The following is a 26,532-nucleotide window of genomic DNA, read 5'->3' as shown; positions in this document are numbered from 1 at the left end:
AAGCATGAGGGGGAGTGAGTGTAAAAATACAGGAGGAGATAAAGCTTGGGGGTAGTGAGAATTTTTTTCCATCATGATGTGAATGGATTGCCCTCCTGGGAGCTCACAGGAGATGGGAGACTCAAGCTGGGGAGGGAGGCTGGGTGGGGAGGGAAGACCAGGGGTCAGAGTTGAGTGCCCTTCCCCATCCTGCCCCACACCAGCTGTGCGCAGGCCATAACCCTGCTACTCACATCTGCCTCGTTCCACAGTCCTGGGATGCAGAAGGACTCCAGAAGGTCACTGCCACACAGCAGCAAGATCCGCAGCTCTGAGGAGGGGGGACAAGGTTAGCAAAGGGAGAGGGAAACGTTCAAATCTCAGCGTTCTTCCTCCGACCAGCACAGAAGTGTCCCATCCGTGGGGTTGCAGAGCCCAGATCTTACAGGCACCGCGCTGTTTGCTGCACTGAAACCTCTGCTCACCCCTCCCCCAGGCTCATTTACAGACCACTCTCACTCCCTGCAGGAGGACCCTCTCTCCCGCGGAATGGAGCAGACAGAATAACTGTCCTGGTTTGCCGAGACTGAAGGATTTCCAGGACGGGTCTCAAGCTAAACCAGGGTGGCTGGTCACCCAGAGTCTAAGGCAGCCACATGCCTTGTGTGAGGTCTAAGAGACTCTCTTTTTTCTCCATATCAAACCAAAGTGCCCGTGGAGTTTGGTTTCTCTGCTGCTGGGCATCCTCTGGGGTTTGTCTTCCATCACGAGCGCGATGAGACGGGGGCAGGGGACATGGAGTGCACCCTCAGTTCACCAGCTGGCTCAGCTCATCAGACGTCCTCCATGTCCGTGGCCACTGTCCTCAGCAAAGGGCTTGAGAAGCGAGGCTGCCCCCACCTTCCCAACTCCCAGGCACATTTCCAGCTTATCACTTGTTTTTCTTCCCTCGTTAAGCCCAGTCTGAATTATCCCAGCGAGGCCACTGTCGCTTAAAACAGGCAGTAAACTGACTCAGGCATGAAAGCTGAGCAACGGGGGTGAAAAAGAACCCTGGGATTCTCAGAGCCACGTGGGGAGAGACCTCCATCTGGGTTGAGATTCGGGCCACGCGTTTGGTTCCCCAGAACCCCAGGCTCTTTCATCAGCTGCTGTGCAGTGCTCAGCTGCTCAGTCGTGTCCGACTCTTTGCGACCCCCATGGACTGTAGCCCGCCAGGCTCCTCTGTCCATGGGATTCTCCAGGCAAGAATACTGGAGAGGGTGGCCATGCCCTCCTCCAGGGGATCTTTCCCAACCCAGGGATCAAACCTCGGTCTCCCTCATTGCAGGCGGATTCTTTACGGTCTGAGCCACCAGGCTCTATCATCAGGGGGCTGTGACTGTGGGTATCCTGTTGGGACCAGGGACACAGCCCCGCTCTGAGCCTCCAGAGACCGCTGCCACCCTGTCCCCTGAGGCTGAGAAAGGGCCAGCAGCTCTGCCTGCCTCAGACCCCGTAGCTAGCTCAGGGACCTGCCGAGGACTTTCAGGTGGTGAGCTCGCCCCGGCTGCAGGCTCAGTGGGAGACTGCTGGGCTGACGAAAGACAGGGCCAGCATCTCACAGTCCTGGGTCGGGACAGCCCATCCTCAGGGAAGTCACCTGCAGCACCAGGGTCTTCACTCCTAACTATTCCTGCAGCCTCCATGGTCACACTGTCGTCTGATGTTCCGATTACATCCAGGGACCTTAATAGATCTTTATATAGCAGAGTGACCTGCGCACAGTAGGTGCTCAGGATGTGCTGAATGAGCAAACGGTAGAGAGGCTGGCCACAGAGGCCATGTGGGCAGGCTGTCTCAGAGCCTTCTGGGTACCCCGGGATGGCAGGGCCGGATGGTGACTGTGGCCTTGGATCTTGCAGCATGGAGGCCCTGGTCATGGCATGCCTCCAGCCTCGGGAAGGCCGAGAGGAGCCAGACCCGGCTGACTCTGGGGTTCCTGATGTTCCCTGTCCCCTGCTCGGAGCCGCCCAGAGTTCCAGGTCAGTTCTGTTGAAAGGCTGCAGCTCTATAACTGTGGGCCTAAAAACTTCGGTTAGGAGGGAGGCCACATCCAGGAGACATGCTGGCACTCAGCTACCATGGCACTTTCTATATCAGTGGTTCTCAACCGGGGGCGATTCTGTCTCCAGAATCTGGCATGGGGAGACGTGTTTTTTGCCGTCAAGGCTGGAGAGAGAGGTGTGCTACCGGCACGTAGGCTGGGAGGGCAGAAACGCTGCTCAAAAGTCCACACGGCACACAGCAGCCCCCACACCTCAGGGTTATGCCTGTTTCCTATGACAACAGTGGTGAGGTGGAGATACCCTGCTCTGCAGTCACGGAAATGAATCTCTTTTCTATTCCCGACCCAGAGACTCACTTTCTCACTCGAGTATAACGTAGGATTATTTTTAAAGCCAAAGCAGAGCAAGCTAAAGCGGGAGGTTTCCACCTTTGCTTGCAGCACTGGAACGGATGGATTTGTCACAGACCAGAGGACCTGGCAGGGCTTGGGATTCCCACGTGTGGCCGCTGGGGGGCAGCAGTGGTTTCTCCGCTTTACCCTGGGAGATGAAGGCGCACGTTCTCAGCCCCAAGTCTTGGGTCTGGCAGGCCTGGTTAAAAAAGTGGAAATGGCGCCATAGATGCTAACTGAGGCAGGAGATAACGGCTTTTTCCTTCTTGTGAAGCGTGCACGGGGATTTCAGAAAGAGGAGGAGCCAGAGGGCCTCATGGCACAGGGGTCTGGCGGCCAGGCTACTCCTCTGGGCCCCACTTCTTTCCCCAATTCAGGATCCAGGGAGCCAGAGTCAGCCCTCCTTGGTCACACTCTCCTCCCAGGAATCCTTTTTCTGTGAAGCCCCAGGCCCCGAGGCCCTTCCCAGCTCCCATCACAGCCTGCGGTAGCCACCACCTGTACCACGCCAGGCCACGATCCATCCACACAGCTGTGGCCACTCAGCTTTCCTTTCTCTGAAAGAGGGGGTCAGATGGGGCCAAGCCTCACAAGGAATGCTAGGAGCGTGGCCGTGCAAACACCCACTGCGTTGCCTCTGGGTCTGAGGGGGGACTCCCCAGGCTGCAACCTGATACACGGGCCCTGGGTGCTGGGAGGTGAACGAGGTCCCAGGTGAAACTGGCTCACAATACATTCTTCCCGGAACAAGGTATGGGAGGAAAACACACACAGGAATACAGCTGAAAGTTTGAAGACTGCTCTGAGCGCAGCTGGTCATGAAGACTTTGTCCCTGAGACGACAGTTCCTGGCCAGGTGTGGAACCGCCAGGCAGAGGGGAGTACAAGGCTTTTGGGTGTTTGTGGCTGTGGCACCTGGGGGGTGATGCTCCTGCTGGCTTTGGGGAGCATCCAGAAGTACTCTTTCCTGTGGCCTTCAGAGAGCCATGTGCTGGTAAATAAAAGCTATCAAAACTTAAGGAATCGAGGAGTTTTGAGGACTTATCACCTCTGTTTTTAATACAAGGTATTTAACTTCTGTGCTGTGATTAGTCACTCAGTCGTGTCTGGACTCTTTGCAACCCCATGGACTAGGGAGAAGTCCATGGAATTCTCCAGGCAAGAATGCTGAAGTGGGTTTCCATGCCCTCCTCCAGGGGATCTTCTCAACCCAGGGAATCGAACCCAGGCCTCCTTCATTGCAGGTAGATTCTTTACTGTCTGAGCCATCAGGGAAGCCCAAGAATACTGGAGTGGGTAGCCTATCTCTTCTCCAGGGGAATTTCCCGACCCAGGAATTGAGGGGTCTCCTGCATTGCAGGAGGTTTCTTTACCAGCTGAGCTACCCAGGAAGCCTGTTTAACTACTACTTAGTATAATTTAATTTTTCTGATTGACTGAGTTTAACAGCCAGCTGGTAGAATTTCCGAAAATTTTCAAATGGTTCTAGCAGGTTGTATGAGCCAACTCAGGTGCATCACTGCCGGGGATCAGAGGACAAAACCCAGAGAAGTTCCTTGAAATGATGTCACATCTGCTGGGCCTCCTGGGAGAACCCAGTGCCTCCATCCCTAGGAAGGGGGCCTGGAGTATCTTTGCAGCTGGAAGTTGAAGACTGAGCATGTCTGCTGGACACCCAGCTGACCCCGCATCCTAGCACTTCGGAGATGACACCCTGGCCCCCTGCCTCCCTTCCTCCTCGACCATCCCTATTGGTTCAAGGTTGGAAATTGGAAACCTGAGAAATGGCAGTGTGTGTGTGTTAGTCGCTCAGTCGTGTCCGACTCTGCGACCCCATGGATTGTAGCCCGCCAGGCTCCTCTGTCCATGGGATTCTCCAGGCAAGAGTACTGGAGTGGTTTGCCATTTCCTTCTCCAAAATGGCATTAGTCGGCCCCAGAGTCAAAAGAACGAGGGCTAGACCGTCAGCTCTCCTGCAGAGTTGAATTTGGGTTTGTAGGAGAAACAGACCCAAAGATGGGTATTCTCATCCTTGCTGAGTCCTTCGGGGACTTCCCGCTGTCACTGACCCTCCTCGTCACCCAGGGCCTGCAGCAGCTCGAGCTCCAGTCTCGTTGTCCATCTGAGCTTTTCTGGCTTCAGACACTTCTGTCTCTAAGCTACTCTGGAACCTTGGGAAAATGTGCTTCCTGTCTTGTTTCCTAGGGTTGCTCAGCACTCATCTCACTTCGAGGGGAGTCAGTACCTTCCCATCCTGACAGCTCCGTGTAACCACCCTCCATCTGCTCTGGCCCGGGGTCTTTACTGCCTTCACACAGTCAGGGCCTTAGTCCACCCAAGGCTGTGGGGGAGATCGCAGACGTGGCTCCAAGCACTGGACCCCTCCGCTGAGGAAGGGAGGGGATCTTCTGTGGGCACGGTGTTGCGGGCAAGAGGAGAATCTCTGGCTGGCAATGAACTCAACTTCCATGTCTTTTGGACGAGATAAAGAAGCTCTGAAGGAGAAACTGCCCACGGACCCCATCCTACCTCGTGGGAACCTGCCGGAGTCCAGTTGGGAGATGGTAACTCCCAACTGGAAGATAACTAAGAATGTGCTTTTAGCTTGAGAGCAATTAATTACCCTTCCAAGAGCAGACCCTGCTCAAACGCCCCCCAGGGGTTGCAAGCCTCTCCCCTCCCCGACTGTGCCCATTTGGAGACAGGAGGCCCCGAACGTTCCTGCTTTCCCAGCCCCACTCACCTATCTCTTCATACCGCATCACAGTGCCCAGGTTGGCATTCTCATCTAGGGAGGCAAGAGGAAATGCAGAAGCATCAGGGAACCAGCCTCCTGGTACCTGACTCTCAGTCTGCCCGAGGGGCTTCTCAGAGGGAGAACGCGGCTGGGATGGGCGGGTACCAGTAGGGACATCTGAGTAGCATAAACGGGAGGGAACACTTCCTCAGGCTCCAGGGCAGGAGTTACTGTTCTGGGAATTCAGAACGAGACCGCCTGGCTGGGTAGCCAGTGACGGACACACACGCACTCACGCTGAGCGCCTTCTGTTTGCTTTTGTATTGGGGTGGGAGGAGGCTGGCCCCAAGAGCAGCATCCTCAAACCTAGGGAGGCAGTTGGCAGAGTCACAAGGAGGTGGGCCTCTCTTGTTCAGGGTTACCTGGCTCAAAGAATAAGCAAAACTGAGCAGGCTGAGATTTTTCACATGGCAGAAGGCAAAGCCCCAGGGAGATGCGAAAGACAGAGGCTCTGCGGCGGGCGCTGAGGGTGCACCCCTCAGGAGGCCCACGGTAGGCACAGCACCACAGACATGACACCCGGGCCCCCTGCCTCCCTTTCTCCTAGACCATCTCGGGTGGTTCAAGATTGGAAGTTGGAAACCTGAGAGATGGCAGTAGTCAGCCCCAGAGTCAAAATAATGAGGGCTAGACCTTCAGCTCTCCTGCAGAGTTGAATTTGGGTTTGTAGCAGAAAGAGACCCAAAGGTGGATATTCTCATTCATGCTGAGTCCTTTGGGGAGCAGCCAAAAAATAAAAAATAAAAAAGGAGAAAATTAAGAAAAGGGCGTGTATGTTCTTAGCCTCTCAGCAGAAGTGCTGACATGGGCAGAGCCGGGAGGGCCTGAGAGGGGCCCCTGGGCCCCTGAGAACTCTCAGGTGGGAGGACACATTCCATGGAGGGAGGGACCAGCACAGCCCAGAGAAGGAAGGTGAGTGCGGGAGATCCCCGGGAGCCCCAGGCCAGGATGGTCGCATCCCTGGGCTCCCGTCACAGATGGGCTCTGCAGGCCCGGTGACATCTCCTATTCTCTCTCAATCATTGCGCTATAAGTGCTCAGGCCACAGCAGGTGCTAGGGGTGCCTGCTGCATGAAAGAGGGAGGAGGGACAGAAAAGGAGGCAGGAAATCTGCTCCCTTACCCACAAAGGTGAAGCGCTCCACTGGCGGGCGGACACAGCAGATCCTGCTCAGGCTTTCTCCCACCTTTCCCAGGATCTTGGCTAAGGGAGAGAGAAAGACAGACAGGGACAGACAGGGAGGACCACTCATAACTCACACTCTCATCAGCCCCACCTTTGGGCCCCTGGAAACTACGGGGCTGCATTGAGTGATGGGGATTGGGTCATGGGGGTGCAGAAGTGGGGTAGAGAGAAAGTACAGAAATGTGATGGCCCCATTCCTGCTTCTCATTTCCAGTCCAAGGAACAAGCATTCTGAGCCCTAAATCAGAATCTATTTTCTGGTGGTGTTTATGACAGTATTGAAAAATTGGAAAATATAGAAGAAGAAAGTATATTAAAAGGAAAATAAGTATCCATAATTCTACCGCTAGAGATAACTGCCACTAAAATATTCATATATTGTTTATTTTTTTCCCATTTTTATATGTGTACTATGCAGGTATATCTTGTTGTTTAGTTGCTAAGTTGTGTCCGGCTCTTGCAACTCCACGGACTGTAGCCCACCAGGTTCCTCTGTCCAAGGGATTCTCCAGGCAAGAATACTGGTGTGGGTGGCCATGCCCCCTCCAGGGGATCTTCCTGACCCAGGGATCGAACCCGAGTCTTCTGCAGCTCTGGCACTGCAGGCGGATTCTTTGCCAACGAGCCAAGGGGGAAAGACCTTTGAGCTGTGTAACCGTTGGCAGATCACTTACCTTCTCTGGAGCTGTTCTCTCCGTAAGTGGGAATATAATATCTACATCACAGAATTACTGCATTAAATGAGAACCTGTGTAATGCACGGAGCACTGTGCAAGCAGACACTACTAGGTGCTGGGTGAGTGCTGGGGGTCCTTGAAGGGATGGCTGAAGGTGGCTGGGGGGCTGGGGTTAGGGGCTGGCAGCAGACTGCCTGGGTTTGACTTCTGTCCTTGCTACTTCCTACCGTGTGACCTTGGCAGGATGCGCAACCTCCTTGGAAAAGGCAGAGAAAGTGTTCCCTTTGGAACCTTTAATTCCCAGTTAAGGCAGTCATATTTGTGTTAAAATACATACCCTCAACCCCTGTCTCTCTCTGTCCCTGAACCTGTCTCTATCACTGTGACTGTTTCTCTTTGAGGCTGTTTCTTACGGGTTCTCAAAGCATGGTCCCTGGACCATCGACTTTTTAAAAATGCAAATTCTCTTCCTTCTCCCAGACCTACTGAATCAAGTTCTGGGACAGCGCTTAGTGATCTGGGTTTTAACAAGAACTCCAGGCGATTCTGAAGTTCGAGAGCCTCCGCTCTACACCAGCGTTCCCCTACCTGCGGTGGGCTTGCTGGGCGCGTTGTTGTTCTGGTAGATGGGCTGGGAGGTCTCATTTCGGGGCTGTCCGATCACAGGTGTCATGGAAGGTGTGTTGACGTTGGAGAGGATGCAGCCAGTCACCCGCTGGGGGGAGGAAGAAGAGCACAGTCAGTGAAGTCTTCTCCAGTTCTCCCCAAACACTCTTCTGCTTGGCCATCATGGTGAGGTGTCTCAGAGCTGAGAAAGAGGACTGGGGGAAGGTTCTAGACCCTAGTCGTGCCCTAAGGTCACTCTAGGCTGGCAGGAGGTGAGATGGCTCCCTGGGAGATGCATTGGATGTGTTGTTGAACAGACCTGGGTTCAAGTTTGAGTTTTGCCCCCTTCTGGCTGCGTGACCTTGGATAGTTAACTTACCTGGTCTTGAACCTCAGCTCGAATGCCTCACTGACAGCGGCAACGAGAGCCGTCTCTCTGGGTTGTGGAGGGCTTACATGAGCGACCATACATGGAGCACTTTTGGAACATCTGGCACGTGGCAGAAACTGTGCGTATGTTGTAACCTTCTGTAGAAGGCGCGTGCCTTTCCCGCCTGCTTCGTGGGACTCAAAATGAGGTCATGTCTGCAGAAGGGCTGTGCAAGCTCGGGAAAAGGTCACACAAACACCAGGCGCTATCACCACCTGCCGCCTCTCCAGGCCAGAGATGCCAGCGACAGGGCCAGGCCGGGGAGCGGTGCCAGGCCAGAGATGCCAGCGACAGGGCCAGGCTGGGGAGCGGTGCTGGGCGGAGCAGGATGTCTGCGCTGCAGGAAGGGGGAGGCGGGGCTCTGGGAACTCTGCGCCTGCTCAGAGTGTAAATACACATTCCAGAGCCCAGCGGAAATGCTCTGTGTATTATCCATTGTCCTGTGTTATCTGGCCGGCTGCTTCTCCTAGTGCCACAGCAAACACAGACCTGATAGCGCAGCATTCTTCACAGCTGACCCAGAAACACCCCCCACCCCCCGCCCCCCGGCCCATGGTGGGGTGGGAGAGCAGCTTCTAGGCAGCAGAAAAACAAAGGATGAATTTTCAATCTGCTGAGCTTCACAGGGCTGTTGCTTATTCAAGGTCCCTTCCCTGAGAGCCAGCTTCCCCTCATCCCTGGCCCACCACCCTTTCTGGATTACTGGGTCCCTCTGCTGGAGGGCTTCCCTGATGGCTCAAGGGTAAAGAATCCGCCTGCCAAGAAGGAGATGCAGGTTTGACCCCTGGGTTGGGAAGATCCTCTGGAGGAGGAAATGGCAACCCCACTCCAGCATTCTTGCTGGGGAAATCCCATGGACAGAGGAGCCTGGCGGGCTATTTATTATAGTCAACGGGGTCGGAAAGAGTCGGACATGACTGAACACACAGGCTGCCAGGGGACCCCCAGGGCTGGGGTGACCCTCCAAAGGCATCTTCCACACGCCACCCTGGAGGCAGAGCAGCACAGGAGTCTTTCTGAGCCCTGGAAGGGCAGGCGTTGATCTCGCGGGCTGACTTGTCACTTCTGTGTTGGGAGACGGGCACGACAGTATCCTGCCGCATCTGGGAGCCAGCTGAGGTTGGGGACCACGGGATCATCTTAGCCTGCTTTGTGGGATTCTATGGCCGGCTGCAGCTGGTTGAGTGGAAGGGACAGCTTGCCTCCCTTTTATTATGATTTCACCTCCAGAAAAGAAAAATGCCACGTTCTCAGCCTGGGAGCCAAGGAATGTCTTCCTCTCGCTGCACGCATCATTAGTCCCATTCGACTTGTTCTGTGCTGGAGAAGAAACGTGCTGGCCACCTGCCCTACTCTGCCCTCCAGAGGTTCCCATGTTCTCACAGCCTTGCCTCGCCTATTAAGCCCCGTGTCTATCTCTCTGACAGGTCCACTTTCCATGCCAGGAACACCGGCCTGATGCTGGGACCAGGGAGACTGGGAGCTACCAGCAGCTCCAAGCTCCTGCTCCTGCTCCAAGGCGGGGGGCCATCAGGACTGACATTCTCTGCCGGCTTGTGACCATCACTCAACAGCTATGGCTCCTGGCCAAGCATCTCAGGCCCAGACTGATGCCTCTGGGCATGAGTAACAGAGGGAGGGTTCGGGAAGCCCAGACGTTTAGACAGCAAAACAGCTGCCAGGCTTTCTGGCTGGGCAGAGCCAAGGCTCAGGAATGCCTGCAGGGTCCCTGATTCCTCATTCCATCATGCAGCCTGAAGCTCCCGGTGACTGAAAGGCGCGCAGCCCCCCAGCAGCGCCCCCAGCTGACCCGTAGTGTGAGAAATAAACTTCTGTGAAGCCACTGAGATCTGAAGGATACTTGTGTATCTTAGCCTGCCCTGATGGACACATCCTTATACAGTAAGACAGGACGTCTTTTGTTACTGCTGTTGTTGACAGCAGCCCAGAGGAGCAAGTCAGGGCCACCTTGTCCTGTCGAGGGGACCAGGAAGGACTCAGGATGTCTGCGAAGGGTTCTCAAAGCAGAAAGAAGGGGGTTGGGTTTTCTTCAGCTTAATAGATGAAGCACCAGCCAGCTTGTCCTTTCTACTCCTCTCGCTCTTAACTCCCTGGATGGTCTGGAGTCCCAGGTCCACGTCTGTTCAAATAAGCAGCTGGAGTGGGGGTGGGGGGGGTGGTTGAGGCCGCTGACAGCTCCCCAAGGAGAAGGTTCTGACAGGCCCTCTGACAGTGAATGCAGATGGAATGGGGGCGGTCCCTGCGTCAGGATGATGCCATTCTGATCACTGTTTGGGGCGGGGGGAGGGCTCTGTATCAGGACCAGTGGAGGTGAGCAGGAAGCCCTGCGTCTTGTCTCGGTGGGCCGGGCTTCTTGCCGTCAATGGCACTGCTTTTCACCCTTTCACGGTGGAGTTGATGGGCTGGTATCCATCTGTGAAGGGTACTTTCTGCACATGCCGACTTGTGCTCCTGGCTGGCGTGGAATCTGCACTTACCTCCCAACCAGCTCTTCGGTCACTGCACCCAGCCACAAGCCGCAGGCAGCTGTCAGTGTGGCCTAGGCAGTCACTGTGTGTCCTAAGATATCCTGGTTCACCTCTTTGTACTTCCTTCCTGTTGTTTAGTCACTAAGTCATGTCCGACTCTTTGTGACCCTATGGACTATCGTCCACCAGGATCCTCTGTTCATGGGATTCTCCAGGCAAGAATACTGGAGTGGTTTGCCATTTCCTCCTCCAGGGGATCTTTCCCACCCAGGGATCGAACCCCCGTCTCTTGCATTGGCAGGCGGATTCTTTAGCACTGAGTCAAGACGGAAGCCCATGCATCCTTCTACCCACAAATAAACCAGAGGTGAGAACACAGGGTGCGTGGACTCCTGTGAGGAGGAAAGTGTGCGCCTGATGTGCACGGCCTGCAGGAGTGCGGTGCTGCAGCCCGGCATAGTTCGGGATAAGACTGATGGGCCCTCTGGAGGTGCGGCGGGAGGACCTGGCCGCTTGTACCTCCACCCAGCGCTCCTCTCTCCTTCTCTCATCACTTTCTGAAGTTTCCCAGCTGCGGGCTTCTGAATCCTGCCCTGAACTTGCTGCCGGGAGATGAAAACTGCCCCAAGTCATATTCAGGAGGAGGACGAGGCAGGGAGCAGGCTCTGGGGCTGCTCTGGGTTCCCAGTATCACTGCCCGCCTGGATGCTGCTCAGATCCTGGTCTCCCCACGGCTGGCGGAGAAGCTGGAAATGACTGGGGCAGTCCACCTTTCCCAGGCCCCCTGGCTTCTGTGGGCCACCGGCCCAGAGCCCGGCCCAGCTCACCTTCATGAGGTCCCGATGGTGTTCGAGGACGCTGCAGGTCGTCTGCCAGGTGTCCTGGTAGCACTCCCACGGGTCCACCCTGACGATCAGAAAGACAAATTTCCCTTGGTTTCCATTCTCACACTCTTCACTTACAGGTTCCTTCCAAAGGCATAGCTCAAAAAGCTTACGCAGACTTGGTCATAGCGTGTACTTAGATCTCGAATCAAATAAAACATGAGCTTGAAATACCTTCCTGAGTCTCAGTTTCCCCTCTGTAAAATGAGAGGAAAATGCTACAGGCTTACATGAACCGATGCTGGCACTGGTCTGGCCAGGTTTAACACCAGTACCAGACCCTCCCAACTGTGCGGCTTTGCGTAAGTTATGTGATTTTTGGTGCTCACTTTCCCCATTTGTAAAACGAGAATAACAACAATAACTCTCCTGTGGAATTATTAAAAGAGGTCAGTGAGTTGTACATGCAAAGTGCTTAGAATAGCATTTTGCTCTCATTCTGGGGAATTCTCTTCTGGGCCTTATAGGATTCTGATAAGAATGAAATGAGCCAGGACCTCATCAAGTGATGACTGCAGTTACCTGAACTGGGGAAAATGCCCGTGTTGGCCATTGCGTGCAGCGGGGTGCCCGGTGGGCATGGAGGTGGGTGCGGCAGCCACACCGGAAGGCACAGTCCCTGGACTGGCCACCCCTGCTGCACGCGGGACGTGAAGTGAGCCGGGACCCAGGCCCAGAGAGAGGCAGCAGTCGGGCTTCATTACCAACTTAATGAGCTGCTAAACTGGGACGTTTCTCAAATACGTTCTTAGCGGTTGAGCATTCTGTCACCTCCCACCAGGCGGCACAGCTAGGGTTCCCAGAGATGAGACCTCACGAACTGAAAACCCTCAGAGACCCGGCTTGCCCTGAACCTGACCCCCTCAGATCCCTGACCTGAGACGGGCATCCTCTCTGAGATGGGCAGACCCCGGACCTGGCTGAACAGCTTCCCCGGTGCTCAGGGGCTTTGCGGGCCCAGCCCCCATCTTCAGAGCTAGCTCCGACCTCTCTGGTGACCTCAATTCTCAAAATTCTGATGTCCCCAGCCCCTGGAGCAGCACAGTATGTGCTCAGTAAATATGTGTTGAAGCAAAGACGGAATTATTTCAGAGTCTTCTAATCACAGACAAGCAGGAACTGTCTCCTGTCCCACACTTCCCCCACTGGACCCTTCTTTCCCCTGAGATCATGCTGGGCAGAGCTAAGAGGCTTCGCTTCTACACAGACTTGACCACAGATGTGCTTTCCTCTCAAGCTCCTTGACTTCTCCTGAGCTGTCTCCCGACCTCACCTCTATCTCAGGGCGGTGGGTGGGTTGGGGGGGGATGAGAAAGTCTATAAAGGGCATGCGCTGCTCCCACAAATCACTGCACACAAATGGCACAGATCACCGTTTAATTATCATCTTTGCTTCCCTTCACTGCTCTCATTTCCGCCCACCCCATCTCTCCCCTGCTAACTCTCCGCAGCCCTCATTCTGAGGTCAGCGGCCCTTCATTTCCTTCCTTTCATGGAAACCTCTAGGTGCTGCTTATTCTTTCATGAGGGGGAAATTAGGGGACACATGGTGTGTCGTTATTTTTTTTTAAATCGTCATCTTCTCATGCAAATTATAACTGTAGGAGCTTTGGGGAGCATAATTAGCATAATTAGTGGAAGTCTGCTTTAATTACACCACCAGCTCAGCGGATAATGGTGTCTGCCATCTTAGCGAGAGGACCGTCTAGGGACCCTCTGAGGGAAAGGCCGTGTGCACTCATATCCCACCGACACACACCTCTGTCCCGCCTTCGGCGAGGGGCCCTAGGGTGCCTGAACAGAAGTAGAAAACAGCCAAAGCCGGGAACCTTCCCTGAAAGGTAGTGAAGAGCTCATGCAAGTGAGTGGGGATGGAAGCGGAGAGGCATTTTGAGTTTTCTGGCCCTGCTCCACCCCAGTCCCCATGATCTTTTTGGAAACTCTGAGCAGACTCTTGAATCCACAGGTGCCAGAGCAGATGAAACACTGAAAGCTCCCTCTTTAGTTTCACTGGCTCCATGGCTTGGTTAAAAAATAAGTCATCAGGCCACCCCAAAATGTTTATGTAATTATTGCCTGCGTGGGGCTAATATCTTCCCCATGCTCTGCACTCCTGCGGGGTCCAAGCTGCTGTGGTGACCCTTCCTCTTTCCCACCCAGCCCCAGGGAGCCCCAGGGCCGCCCACTTTGGCACCCTCAGGCAAACCCTACCTGATCCAGTCGGAATTCTGGACGGCCAGCTGACACATGATGAGACGGTGCCGGCTTGACACAAGACCCTGAGAAGCACAGAGCGATCGCTGAGAGGCCGGCCTGCTCCCCACAGGCTCCCCAAGACGCCAGCCCACGTCTGCCCGTTAAAAAGCGCAGCATTGCTCAGGGCTGACAGAGAGTGAGAGGGAGCCCTCCACGCGTCCGCCCGCCACACGCAGGCATGGAGTGGAGGTGCCGGGCAGGGAGCAGAGACAGAAGGGAGGGTGTGAGCGTACGCTCCCCTCCCCGTCAGAGTCGGAGGTGAGCCTCCACCGACGGACGAAGCGGCCAGGGTGCGCCCAGCACAGAGATGAGGGAGACAACGTAGCAAGTGCTGCCTGGTCTCCCGGCTCCATCGGGCTGGGTGACTTCCCCGGAGCCCACCAGGTTGCATCTGGGGGAGGAGGTGAAGGACTGGGACAGCATCCAGATTTTCTGGGATGTGGGGCAGGGAGGGAGGGAAAGGGAACATGAATTGTAAGGCAGATTATTATAAGAGGCAGAGGTCTTTTCTCCTACAATCCCAGGAAAGATTGCCCAGCCCATAACCAGCCACCAGTCTGGCATCCTCGGTCCTCAGCAGGTGGACCAGCTCCTCTTCTAACGCGTTCTGACTGGGCCTGGGCATGGGCAGCTGTTTTTCCCAGCTGCTGCCCAACTCCCACTGGCTCAGGTCTGACTGTGGCCCAGAGAAGGGAAGCAGGACACTTGCTACTGGGTGTTCTGTGTTTCCAAGAATCTCAGCAGAGGTGGCAGCGGGGCAGTTTTATGCCAGTGCCATCATTAGGTCAAGAAAGGGGGTTAGGGAGGATGGAGACAAAGGAGAAACCCACCTGTTTTCCATAGGAGTCGTGGACAGGAGAGACGATCCCACCAATGACAATAAACCTTCCAGTTTTGTGTAGATAATCCCTGGCTCTTTCTAATTAAGAGAAGAAAACCTCACATTATAAAGAGGAAAGGTGTGGGTTAAAGGTGATCGTTGAAATCAATACCTTCAGCTCTGTAAGGCTTATTTCCCATCTTTCTTGCCATTTTAATGGAAAGTGCCAACTTTCAAAGCAAACATGGGTGATTCAAAAGTGCTGTAACCAGATTTCAGCTCCCAAAGCAAAATGATTTGTAACTCAAGGGGATTAATCCAGTTTTAAAGGTCCAGTGCTGGATGCGTTTAGAGAGATTTAAAACAAGCACCTCCCTCAAAGCAACTGATTGGAATTTACCACTATGATCACTAGCAGAAATTATTCCAAAGCGGAGGAGTCATTTTTAAAAAAGAAAAAAGAAGAACCTTCTTATAATATGAAAGGTGGGCTGATTGCTTCATCTAGTTATTCAGAAGAGGAAATCCATCAAAACAAATTTCAAGGGCCTTCTACGTGATTAGGGAGAATTAACAATCAAACCAGAAAAACTGTCATTACAGTTGGTTGAGAAAAGTTCAGCCAAAGAAAAGCTCCCCCCTTTTTTTCCTGCTGAAAATAATCTGTGATGTTGCTTTTTCAAATTTACCAGACAAGCCCAATTTCATTTTCATGAGCCAATACAGCTAATTAAGAAGGGATGAAGGTTTTTGGTTCTATCTTTCTTCTAGGGCAGCTCATTGTACAAATCCAACAGCACTGAGCATCTAGAGCTGAGGGAAGGTGGCATGGATTTACTGAACAGGTGAGGGAGTCTGTAAGGGACCAGGGGCTTGGGTAGCAGAACTGGCTGTGTAATTTACAAGCAAGGTTCCAGGATTACCTTGCTGGCTCTCTTACAACTTAAAAATAAGTCGTCTCATCAGCCCTCACGCTGCAACTACTGAGTCGTGCACTCTAGAGACTGCACTCGGCAACTAGAGAAGTCTACACGCTGCAATGAAGAAGACCCGGCTCAGCCACCCACCCCCCACCCCCGCCCTCCGCCAAAAAAACAATTGTATCTTCTTTGTGGTCTCTTTAAAAAAAATAATAATTAAAAAAATAAGTCTCATCACATTTGCCTTTTCCTTTTTTCAACGTGAAATCTCAAAGCTTTTTTTAAAGAGATGTTTTAAAAAAATAATAGTAAACTTTATTTTTTGGCATAGTTTTAGATGTACAGAATAACTGAGCAGATAGTACACAGAGTTCTATGTATTCAACCCCCCATCTTTTGACCTCCCCCACATTCCATTTCCCCTATTATACCCCTATACAACCTTGTGCTTGTGTGGTATAATTGTTACATTTGATGGGCCCCTGTTGACCCATTATTATTAACTACAGGCCATAGTTTACATTGAGATTCACTCTTTGTGTTGTAAGGTTCTATGGCTTTTGACAAATGCATAATGACACATGTCCATATTACAGTTTCGTGGAAAATACTTTCTCCCCCTGAAAATCCATTGTGCTGTGCCTATTCATCTCTCTCCCTCCCCACCACCACTGGTAACCACTGATCTTTTTACTATCTCTGTAGTTTTGCCTTTTCCAAAATGCCGAACAGTTGGAACCATACAGCATGTAGCCTCTTTAGACAGACTTCTTCCACTTAGTGATTTGTATTTAAGGTTCCTCCAGGTCTTTCCCTGGTCTGATAACTCATTTCTTTTTATTGCTGAATAATAATCCATTGTCTGGACATACCACAGTTTGTTTATTCATTCACTAACTGAAGGTCATCTTGGCTGCTTTCAGTTTTCGTGGATTATGAATAAAGCTGATGTTACAATCACATATAGATTTTTGAGTGAACATACATTTCAACTCAGGTAAATATTTATAAGTGTGATTGTGGGAACATATGGTAAAAGTATGTCTAATTTTGCACGAAACTGCCAAAGTATCTTCCAAAGCGGGTGTGCAATTTAGCATTCCCGGCAGCAATGAATGGGCCTTCCTGTTGCTCCACCAGCATTTAGCATTACCAGTTTTGTCTTCCTATTTGAACCATTCTAACAAGTGTGCCACTTTTGCCTTTTAAAAGATGACTGATATTATTTCACTAATTTCCAAATCTTACTTCGAGGTCAAGGATAAACTGAAGACCCTGTAGCAAAACCTTTTTGATATCTGAATAAATTCTTTAGCCTCCCCTCTTCTCTTTGCCCTTTATACCCCAGTCTTCCTTAGGATCATCTTCGTATGGCCTTTGGCTATCACAGAGCCTGTGCTGCAATAAGCCAGACCTTCCTTCCTCTCCCTGTCTTATAGAAAGTGTCCTCTTTTTACTCCCCACTTGCCCAAGTTTTGTGTTTGAAGCTCAGCTCTACCCCACGTCCGGCATGCCTGCCTGGCAACATCTCCCTTTGCTGATCACCCTGTTCAAGGGACCTGGTCCGGAAATTGTTTCTGAAAGTGTATGTCTTTGCTCCTCTTCTCTACAGAATTCTTCAAAGCCAGGGGACTTTGCTGTAGAGAAGAGGTCCCAAACTCATAAGAAGATGTGCAATTAACATACATGTGAGAACAAGCTGAGAATAAGATGATTTACATTCAAACAACAACCTCGGCTTGTTCCACTGCCACTGTGCAGGCTTAAGAAAACATACCTGTGGTCCGAAAGTCGCTCAGTCTGTCTCCCATGCCAAAGACTTCCTAGGCTCTTAAGCACTCAGTACAGTGGCTTGTTCTTTGAGCGATACATGTTCAACAAGTGCTCATACCTAAAAGGCTCATGTAGCCACCTTCCTTTAGGGGTTCTTTCCAGAGGGCCATTTTGATCCAGAGAGTCATCCACTCTATTCCTCAGACTACACACAGGAATTTCCAAAAGAAATAGGTTGCACCAAGCAACCTCACTGCCTTAGAAAATGCTACCCTTTTGCTCTGGCCAATAGGAGTGGTCACTTCCCCTGGCAATGCTCCATTGCTCACAAAGAAGCAATTTCTGAAAGGAACAGCCCCAACCCTAAACCCTGAAAAAAGAATTCTTGATCTGAAGTAGTTAAGCCCAGAAAAGTCATGATGGTGATCATGCAGGCAATTCAATTCATTTAACATTTATTGAGCACAAAATACCATGACGGATGCCAGAGGGATAAGAGTGGCTTTATTCATTATTCTCCACAGGTTCACAATCACGGAGAAACAGAATGCTACGCTGATGGCTCTAATGAGAGACAAATTGGGTGAGTGCTATAGCCGTGGCTTTCAATGCTGTTGTCGGTGGTAGTATTTCACTATAACTCACAGTAAGAAACACATTTTATGTCCTGACACAATACATACATATGTATGTTTATGCATAATTAACGGAAACAACTGTTACAATATTGTCTAGTGTATTTTATTCTGGTGGTCATAAATTTAAGTAAAAAGCTGCTCACAACCTAGGTATGTGTGGCAACCTACTGCTTGAACAAGTCTATGACATACTAAGGCAAGGGGAAGAAGGCACAGGAGAGATAACTTTGTCTTTCCAAGGAGAATGAGCAGTTCCAGCAAATACCCAGAAATCGCACAGTGTAAAGAAAGCTCACCCACTAGTTTAGTCTTAAGCACTAGGGTTAGGCTGTGGGGGGCTGGTAGGGGTGGGGTGAGGGTGAGGGAGGGATACTGTTGGCTAAGCAAGTGGGCATCAAACTTGAGAGGGCCCTGATAGCCAGGCCAAGGAGTGTGACTTCTGTATCACTGATTGGCCAACATGCATTCTGTGGACCACTTGCGTCGGAATCACCAGGGAAAGGCTATTAAAATGCAGGTTTTTCCCACTGAAATGTTGTGAAGTAATTAGCCTCCAACTAATTAAAAAAAAAAAATGCAGGTTTTTAAGGTCCTGCTCAAGTTCTGAGTCAAAATCTCTGGGATTAAGTCTTAGTCTAGGGTTTCCCTGATAGCTCAGTTGGTAAAGAATCTGCCTGCAATGCAGGAGGCCCTGGTTCGATTCCTGGGTTGGGAAGATCCTCTGGAGAAGGGATAGGCTACCCACTCCAGTATCCTTGGGTTTTCCTTCTGGTTCAGCTGGTAAAGAATCCACATGCAATGAGGGAGACCTGGATTCGATCCCTGGGTTGGGAAGATCCCATGGAGAAGGGAAAGGCTACCTACTCCAGTATTCTGACCTGGAGAATTCCATGGACTGTATAGTCCATGGGATTGCAAAGAGTCAGACATGACTGAGCGACTTTCACTTTAAAATTAGTATCTGTAGGTATGCTTCTGATTGCTAAAGTTGGAGAACAACAGACATACATTGACAACAACCATAAGGTTGAGAAGTATAGATAATAGGGCATCACTGAAGGCTGTTTAACATGAGGAGTGATATGCTCTGAACTAGAAGAGAAACTCACAGAACAGATAGTGCAGTGGTGAAAAATCCTACCTTAAAGGAGACAGTCATTCCTGGCAGGAAGTTTTGGGCCAGGTGGTGAGGAATAAAGGAAGAAATGTGTGTGTGACTGCTTAGTTGCTCAGTCCTGTCCGACTCTGTGACTCCAAGGACTATAGCCCGCCAGGCTCCTCTGTTCATGGAATTCTCCAGGCAAGAATACTAGAACGGGTTGCCATTTTGTTCTCCAGGGGATCTTCCCGACCCTGGGATCAAACCTGGGTTTCCTGCATTGCAGGTAGATTCTTTATTGTCTGAACCACCAGGGAAACTGAAAAGAAGACCCATCGAAAACTTCCCAGGGAATGTTTAGGGACCATGGATTTCCTCCTCTCTCTAGACATTTTGTTTGCTTTGCCTCTGGGTCCCTGCAGTTGGACGTGTCAATGCCATGTCATCAATCTTTCAGACCAGACATTTGTGACTGTACTAATAACACTAGGTTTTATACTCTGCAATTCACCTGTTGCCTTATTATCCTTTAATTTGAATGGAATGTCAGGCAAGAAAAAAACTGGAACCCAGCTAAACAAAAATGACCAGGAGCAGATACAATTACGTTTTTTTTTTTTCCCCATAGAGATTTTGTATGGCGAAAAAGTCTATCTATTAGTGACTCAGGAACCATAATACTGTAGAAACAACACTGAACTTGGGTTCATAAGACTTCTGGATCTTGGGGAAGTCACTGAATTTCTCTGAGCCTTAGGTTTCCATATCTGTAAAATGCCTTCTTTGAAAGGTTGTTATGAAAATCATATTAAATTCTGAATATAAAAGATGCATAATGCCCATGTGGTTTCATTGGAGAAGTTCAGCAAACATTTAAAGAAGAATTAAAACCAATGCTACTGGGACTTGCCTAGTGGCCCAGTGGTTAAGATCTGCCTCCTAATGCAGGGGACACTGGTTTGACCCCTGGCCCAGGAAGATCCCACGTGCAATGAGGCAACTATTAGTAGGACCATGCAACACAACTACTGAGCCAGTGTGCCCGAGAGCCTATGCTCCGAAACAAGAGAAGCCAATGCAACAAGAAGCTCTCACACTGCAACTAGAGAGTAGCCCCTGCTCGCCACAGAGTAAGTCTGTGCATAGCAACGATGTCCGAGGGCAGTCAGAAAAACAAACAAACCAAAAACCCTAATGCTACAGAAGGACCTAATGTAAAACATGGCGGCTATAATTGATTGATGAGTAAAATGATTCTAGGGCTTCCCTGGTAGCTCAGCTGGTAAAGAATCCACCTGCAGTGCGGGAGACCTGACTTCGATCCCTGAGTTGGAAAGATTCCCTGGAGGAAGGAAAGGCTACCCACATCAGTATTCAACTCAGTTCTGACACCATCAACCTGGAGATAGCATCAGATCCCACAGGTTAAGGGTTCAGTCTTATAAGACCGCCTCCTCCCTTTCAGATGTCAGATTCTAAGCTCACATGTTACTATGCTTCTGATCGACCAAAGGGCTACAAACTGGAGTTACCCATGACATAGTTCTTGGACTTTACATGCCAGTCACAAGTCAAGGTCGTTAACCTATATTTCTGACCAACTGGCTATAAATTAGAGGCTCCCGTGATGGCCTCCTTTATTTGATTAGTTTACTAGAGCAACTCACATAACTCAGGAGATCTGTTTACTCACTAGATTACCAATTTATTACAAGGGATATTAAAGAATACCAATCAACAGCCATATGAAGAGATACATGTGGTGAGGTCCAGAACAAAGGAGCCTCTGTCCTCATGGAGTTTGGGGTTTCATGGAATGTGGCACATGGTGCAGTGGTATGTGGAAGCACTGTTTCCCCAACCTAGAAGATCTTTGAACCCTTGGCTTCTTGGGTTTTTAATGGAGACTTCATTATTTAGGCATGATTGATTAAATCATTGGCTATTGATGATTGATTCAGCCTCCAACCCCTATCTCTCCCCCAGAAATCAGAGGGTGGAACTGAAAGTCCCTGCCTTCTATTCTTACTTGCTTTACAAAAGTCACCTCATCAATAGCAGCCTAGTTGTGGTGTAAGGGAACGAAGGCAAGAGACCAAGTATTAAAATAAAAGACGCTCCCATTGCTTCTATCACTCAGGAAAGCCCAAGAGTTTTGGGAGCTGTAAGAAAGAAACTGTGCACAAAGAGCAAATATATATGAAAAATGTATATGGGGACATCTGAATGACCCCACATTTCTTATAAATCACTGCACATCGCAATCACTGCATGGCAATAACACTGTATTACATAATTTAAATTTGCTAAGAGTGTAGAACTTAAAATGTTCTCACCAAAAAATAAATATGTGAGGTGACTGACAGATATGTTAATTAACTAGATGAGAGGAATCTTTTGATAATGTATACTTAAATCACCACAATGCACACTTTATCTAAAAATTGCATATGTCAATTATACCTTAATAAAGCTGAAATGAAAAAAAAATCCTAGCATTTCTCTAGAAAATAGAAAAAGGAACTCTTTCCAACTGATTTTATGAAGCCAGTATTGCTCTGATATAAAAATCAGGCAAAGAGAGTACAAAATATGCAAAAATCACTAGCGAAGTATTAGCAAATAGAATCCAGTTGTATATAGAAAGAATTATATACCATGACTAAGTGTCATGTAATCCAGAGATAGAAGACTGTTTCAATATTTGAAAAATCATTCAGTGTAATTCATCACGTTAAAAGGCTAAAGAAGAAAAACCACAAGATTATATCAATTGATGCAGAAAAAGCAGCTGACAAAATTCAACATTCGTTCATGATAAAAACTCAGAGAAGTAGGAATAGAAGGAACTTCTTCAACATGATAAAGAACATCATCATACTTAAAGCAAACATCATACTTAAAGATGAAAGACTGAATGCTTTCTTCCCAAGATCAGGAACAAGGCAAGGATGGTTACTCTTACCACTGCTGTTCAACATGGTGCTGGAAGTTCTAGCTGGCTCAGTAAGGAAAGGAAAAGAAATTAAAGACTAAGAAATAAAAAAGAAAAATATCTATCTCTGTTGCATATGGCATGAAAGTCTCACTTAGAAATCCGGAGAGATCTATAAGAAAATTCTAAGAAGTAATAAGTGAGTTCTATAAGATCATAAGATAAAAGATCAACATAAGAAAGAAGGCTTGGGAAAGAACATCAAGAAAAAAAAAGGAGAGATGGAGAAAAGCTTTTGTATACATACATATAAATAATATGTATAATATATACATTTTAGAAAACTTATGAATTTTTGCCTAACTTAAAAATGTATGACATTTTGACTCTACTTGTTTGACTTAGTATGAATAGATTTTGAGGCACTTCTAATTAAAAATATATATATATATGTGCAAAAGCAACAAAGGTTTACTGTATAGCAAGGGAACTACAGTCAATATCTTATAATAACTTACAATGGAAAATAATTTCAAAACTAATATATGTGTACATATAAAACGGAATCAGCTTGCAGTACACCTGAAACACTGTAAGTCAACTATGGCTCAATAAAATATATGTATTAAGAAAAAATCAATATGAGAAAATCAACTGCATTTCTCTATGCTAGCAAAAAGTACATGGAAATTGAAATTTAAAATACAAGATGACTGGGACTTCCCTGGTGGTCCAGTGGTTAAGAATCCACCTTCCAATGCAGGGCATGCAGGTTCAATCCCCGGTGGGGAAACTGAGATCCTACATGCTTTGGGGCAACTAAGTCTGTGGGTGCTAAGTCTGCTGAGCCCGGGCACTCTGGAGTCCATGTGCCACAACTAGAGAGAAGCCTGCTTGCTGCAACAAAGATCCTGTGTGCCACAACTAAGACCCAACGCAGCCAAATAAATAAATGAAAAAAAAAACAAAACAAAAACAAGATGACATAACCATTCAAAAATAAAATACTTAGGAATGATATAATAAAACATATATAGAATTCTGAAAGACACATGTACTCCAGTGTTCACCGCAGCAATATTTACAGTAGACAGGATATGGAAACAACCTAGATGTCCATCGACAGATGCATGGATTAAAAAGTTGTGGTACATTTATACAATGGACTATTATTCAGCCATAAAAAGGATGAATTTGAGTCAACTGTAGTAAGGTGGATGAACCTAGAGCCTCTTATACAGAGTGAAGTAAGTCAGAAAGAGAAAAACAAGTATCATACATTAACAAATATATATGGAATCTAGAAAAATGGTACTGATGAACTTAGTAGAGAACAGACTTATGGACACAGCAGGAGAAGGTGAGGATGGGATGAACTGAGAAAGTAGCATTGACACATAAACATATCATGAGTAAAACAGATAGATAGTGGGAAGTTACTGAATAACACAGGCAGCTGAGCCTGGTGCTCCGTGATGACCTAGAGGGCTCATATATATATATAATTATGACTGATTCACATTGTTGTATGGCAGAAACCAATACAAAATTGGAGAGAAATTATCCACCAATTAAAAATTAAACAAAATTTAAAAAATACATAGAACTTGTATGCTAAAAGCTACAAAATGCTGATGAAAGAATCACAGAAGATCTAAATAAATGTTGAATCATACCACATAAAATGACAAGCTACTCTGAAAAATAGTTTATGGATTAGAAGACTCAACATAGCAAAGATATTAATTCCCAAAATTTATATATAAATTTGATGCACTTCCTATCAAAATCTCAGCAAGGATTTCTTTTTGCATAAATGAAGACAAAATAATTCTAAAATTTATATGGAAAGGTAAAGGAGCTAAACAGTTAAGACCTTTAAAAAAAAGAATAATAAAGTGGGAAAATCAATCTATCCAAATTTTAAATACTATTATATAACTGTAGAAATCAAGTGGGAGGTATTGGCAGGGAGTTAGACACAAAGGTCAATGAAACAGAACAGAGAATCTAAAAATAGCCCCATACAAGGAAGGCCAAGTGAATTTTGACAAAAGCACAAAAACAATTCAATGGAGATAGGACTGTTTTTTCAATAAATGGAGCTGAAGCAACAGGACAGCCATAGACCAAAACCAAAATAAAAACAAACTGAACTTGATGTAAATCTCATATACAAAAGTTAGTTCAAAACGGATCATACAGTATTATAATTAGCCTCCAATTAAATAAACTAATTTAAAAAAACACAAAATGGATCACAGATTTAAATTATGTAAAATGAAAAACTATAAAACTTCTAGATGAAAATGTGGGAGAAAATCTTTGGGTCCAGGGCTTGGTGAAGACTCTTCAACAAGACACCTAAAACAGGATGTATAAAAACAAACCACAATAAACTGGACTTTAATAAAATAAACTTTTTTTTCTATCAAAGACCTTCTTAAGATGATGAAAAAACCAGTTATAGGCTGGGAGAAAATGTTTGCATTCATCCAGCCGGCGGGAGCGGGTTTGGAGAGTCCTGGACACTTGGAGAATCCAGGTAGCCCTGGCTGGAGTCATGTCCTGGAACCTGCGCACTGCTCTCCTTTTCGGTGGCTTCATCTACCCGATCGGCGCCGCCTTCTACCCCACCTACTTCCGGCCCTTAATGCGGTGGAGGAGTACAAGAAGGAACAAGCCATTAATCGAGCTGGTATTGTTCAAGAAGACGTGCAGCCACCAGGGTTGAAAGTGTGGTCGGATCCCTTTGGCCGGAAATGAGAAGATTAACACCACCTCTAATGATGCAAGTAGACAGAGACGTCATGCTTTCAGTTCTGCAGCAAGCGCAATAAGTCACCTGGCTGGAGAACACTGGCTGGAGCAGAAAACTCTAGAAGGCCATAAAGAGTCCTGTGCCTGAGGATTACGTCCCTTCTTAAAAGAACCCTGGAACAAATCATACTATTAGGGTTTTCATGATTTGGTTTCCTTTCTAAAAATGAAGCTGTCTCACTCAGCTGGGCTTGAAGGCTTATCTACATATTATTCAGTCTCTACCTCTTAGCCAGCCACGCTGTGGTATGAATACAAGCAACCAGTAGACTGGGAAAGATCCTGGACTGTTTTGCCATCCTCCAAATAGGAAATTTCAGGGGAAAACTACCATATTGAGCAGCCTCATAGGGCTCTTTGAAAATGTTAAAGTTGATAAAACTCTTTGAGGGCAAGGTACATTGTACTCTTCAGGAATAAATAGTTCAACTTAGCTATCTCATTAGGAAGGTTGCTGCATGTTGAGAAAGAAATTTGAAGCAAACTAAATGGGTCTGCATGCCTATTAGAAATCATTGTTGAATTGACTGAAGTGAAAATGTATATATTAAAATGATTTCTCTTACTTCAAAAAAAAAATGTTTGCATCCAAATGTCTTAAGATTCATATTTAGAACATAGAAAGGACTCAAAACTTAGCAGTGGAAAAACTAACAATCCAACTAGAAAATGGGTAAAAGACACAATAAGACATTTCACTGACTAGGACAAATGGTGAAGATGGTGAAGAAACATACAAAATGGTGTTTACTATCTCTAAGCATTAAGAAACATAAATTAAGACCAGGAGGAGATACCCCTAATCACTAATAGAACAGCTAAAAGAAGAAAGAATGACAATGCCAAATGGTGGTAAGGATGTGGAGAAACTGGATTCCTGATACATTGCTGGTGGACATGTAAAATGGCAAACTACTCTAAAAAACAGTTTGGCAGTTTCTTAAAGAACTAAATATCCACTTACCATATGACTCAGCAATTGCACTCCTGGGTATTCATCCCAAAGAAATGAAAACATGGCTACACAAAAATCTGTATGTGAATGCTCATATCAGCTTTACTTATAATAACCAAATACAGTAAACAAGTAAAATAGCCTACAATTTTAGGCTAACAGTTTAGGTAAACGGTTAGACTGTGGTACATCCATACCGTGGAATAGTACATAGCAACAAAAAGGAACAAATTGATTTGAAACAAACAAAAAGGCAAAAATTGTAAATGCAACAATTGAGATAGATCAACAGCTTATCACATTGAGTGGGAAAACAAAAAAGCCTATCTCAAAAGGTTCCATACTGTATGATTCCATTTATATAATATTCTCAGAAATTATATAGATTAGTGGTTGCCAATGGTTAGGGGTGAGGGTACAGAAAAGGGAGGTGGGAGTGACTTTGAAGCTATAGCTCTAGTCCAGAGAGATCTTTGTGGTGATGGATGAGCTCTGTATATTAACTGTGTTGGTTGCATGAATCTACACATGTGATAAAATCACGTATAACTTTATAATACATACACTTTAACCAATGTCAATTTCCTCATTTTAATATTGTACTATAGTTCACAGAATGTAAGCATTTCAGGAAACTGGGCAGAGGGCACATGGGACCTCTGCATACTATCTTTGCAACTTCTTATGAATCTATAGTTATTTCAAAATAAAATGTCGTTAAAGAGGTCATGCTAAACCACGAAACACTATCATTTTAAGGTTCAGTTCAGTTCGGTTCAGTCGCTCAGTCATGTCCGACTCTTTGCAACCCCATGAATCACAGCACCCC

At 47.9% G+C, this 26,532-nt stretch overlaps 1 protein-coding gene and 1 pseudogene across 5 annotated transcripts in view; one reads left to right on the top strand and one right to left on the bottom strand.

Moving 5' to 3' along the window:
• The window catches only part of NMNAT2 (nicotinamide nucleotide adenylyltransferase 2), a 208,773-nt gene that overhangs the window by 22,379 nt on the left and 159,862 nt on the right, over positions 1-26,532 (bottom strand). For all 5 annotated transcript variants that reach the window (XM_043485511.1, XM_043485514.1, XM_043485512.1 and 2 more), the window contains 7 exons: positions 14,574-14,662; positions 13,699-13,766; positions 11,431-11,509; positions 7,667-7,793; positions 6,339-6,419; positions 5,163-5,207; positions 234-310 (listed from right to left, as the gene is read on the bottom strand). In XM_043485511.1, coding sequence (XP_043341446.1) covers positions 234-310; positions 5,163-5,207; positions 6,339-6,419; positions 7,667-7,793; positions 11,431-11,509; positions 13,699-13,766; positions 14,574-14,662 — 566 coding nt within the window. The remainder of the gene's footprint in view (positions 1-233; positions 311-5,162; positions 5,208-6,338; positions 6,420-7,666; positions 7,794-11,430; positions 11,510-13,698; positions 13,767-14,573; positions 14,663-26,532) is intronic.
• Positions 24,492-24,903, top strand: LOC122452113 (annotated as a pseudogene).

The sequence above is a fragment of the Cervus canadensis genome, chromosome 13 (genome assembly GCF_019320065.1).
Source record: "Cervus canadensis isolate Bull #8, Minnesota chromosome 13, ASM1932006v1, whole genome shotgun sequence".
Lineage (NCBI taxonomy): Eukaryota > Metazoa > Chordata > Mammalia > Artiodactyla > Cervidae > Cervus > Cervus canadensis.
Note: the sequence above shows the minus strand (reverse complement) of the source record. Positions and strands in the feature narration are given on the sequence as shown.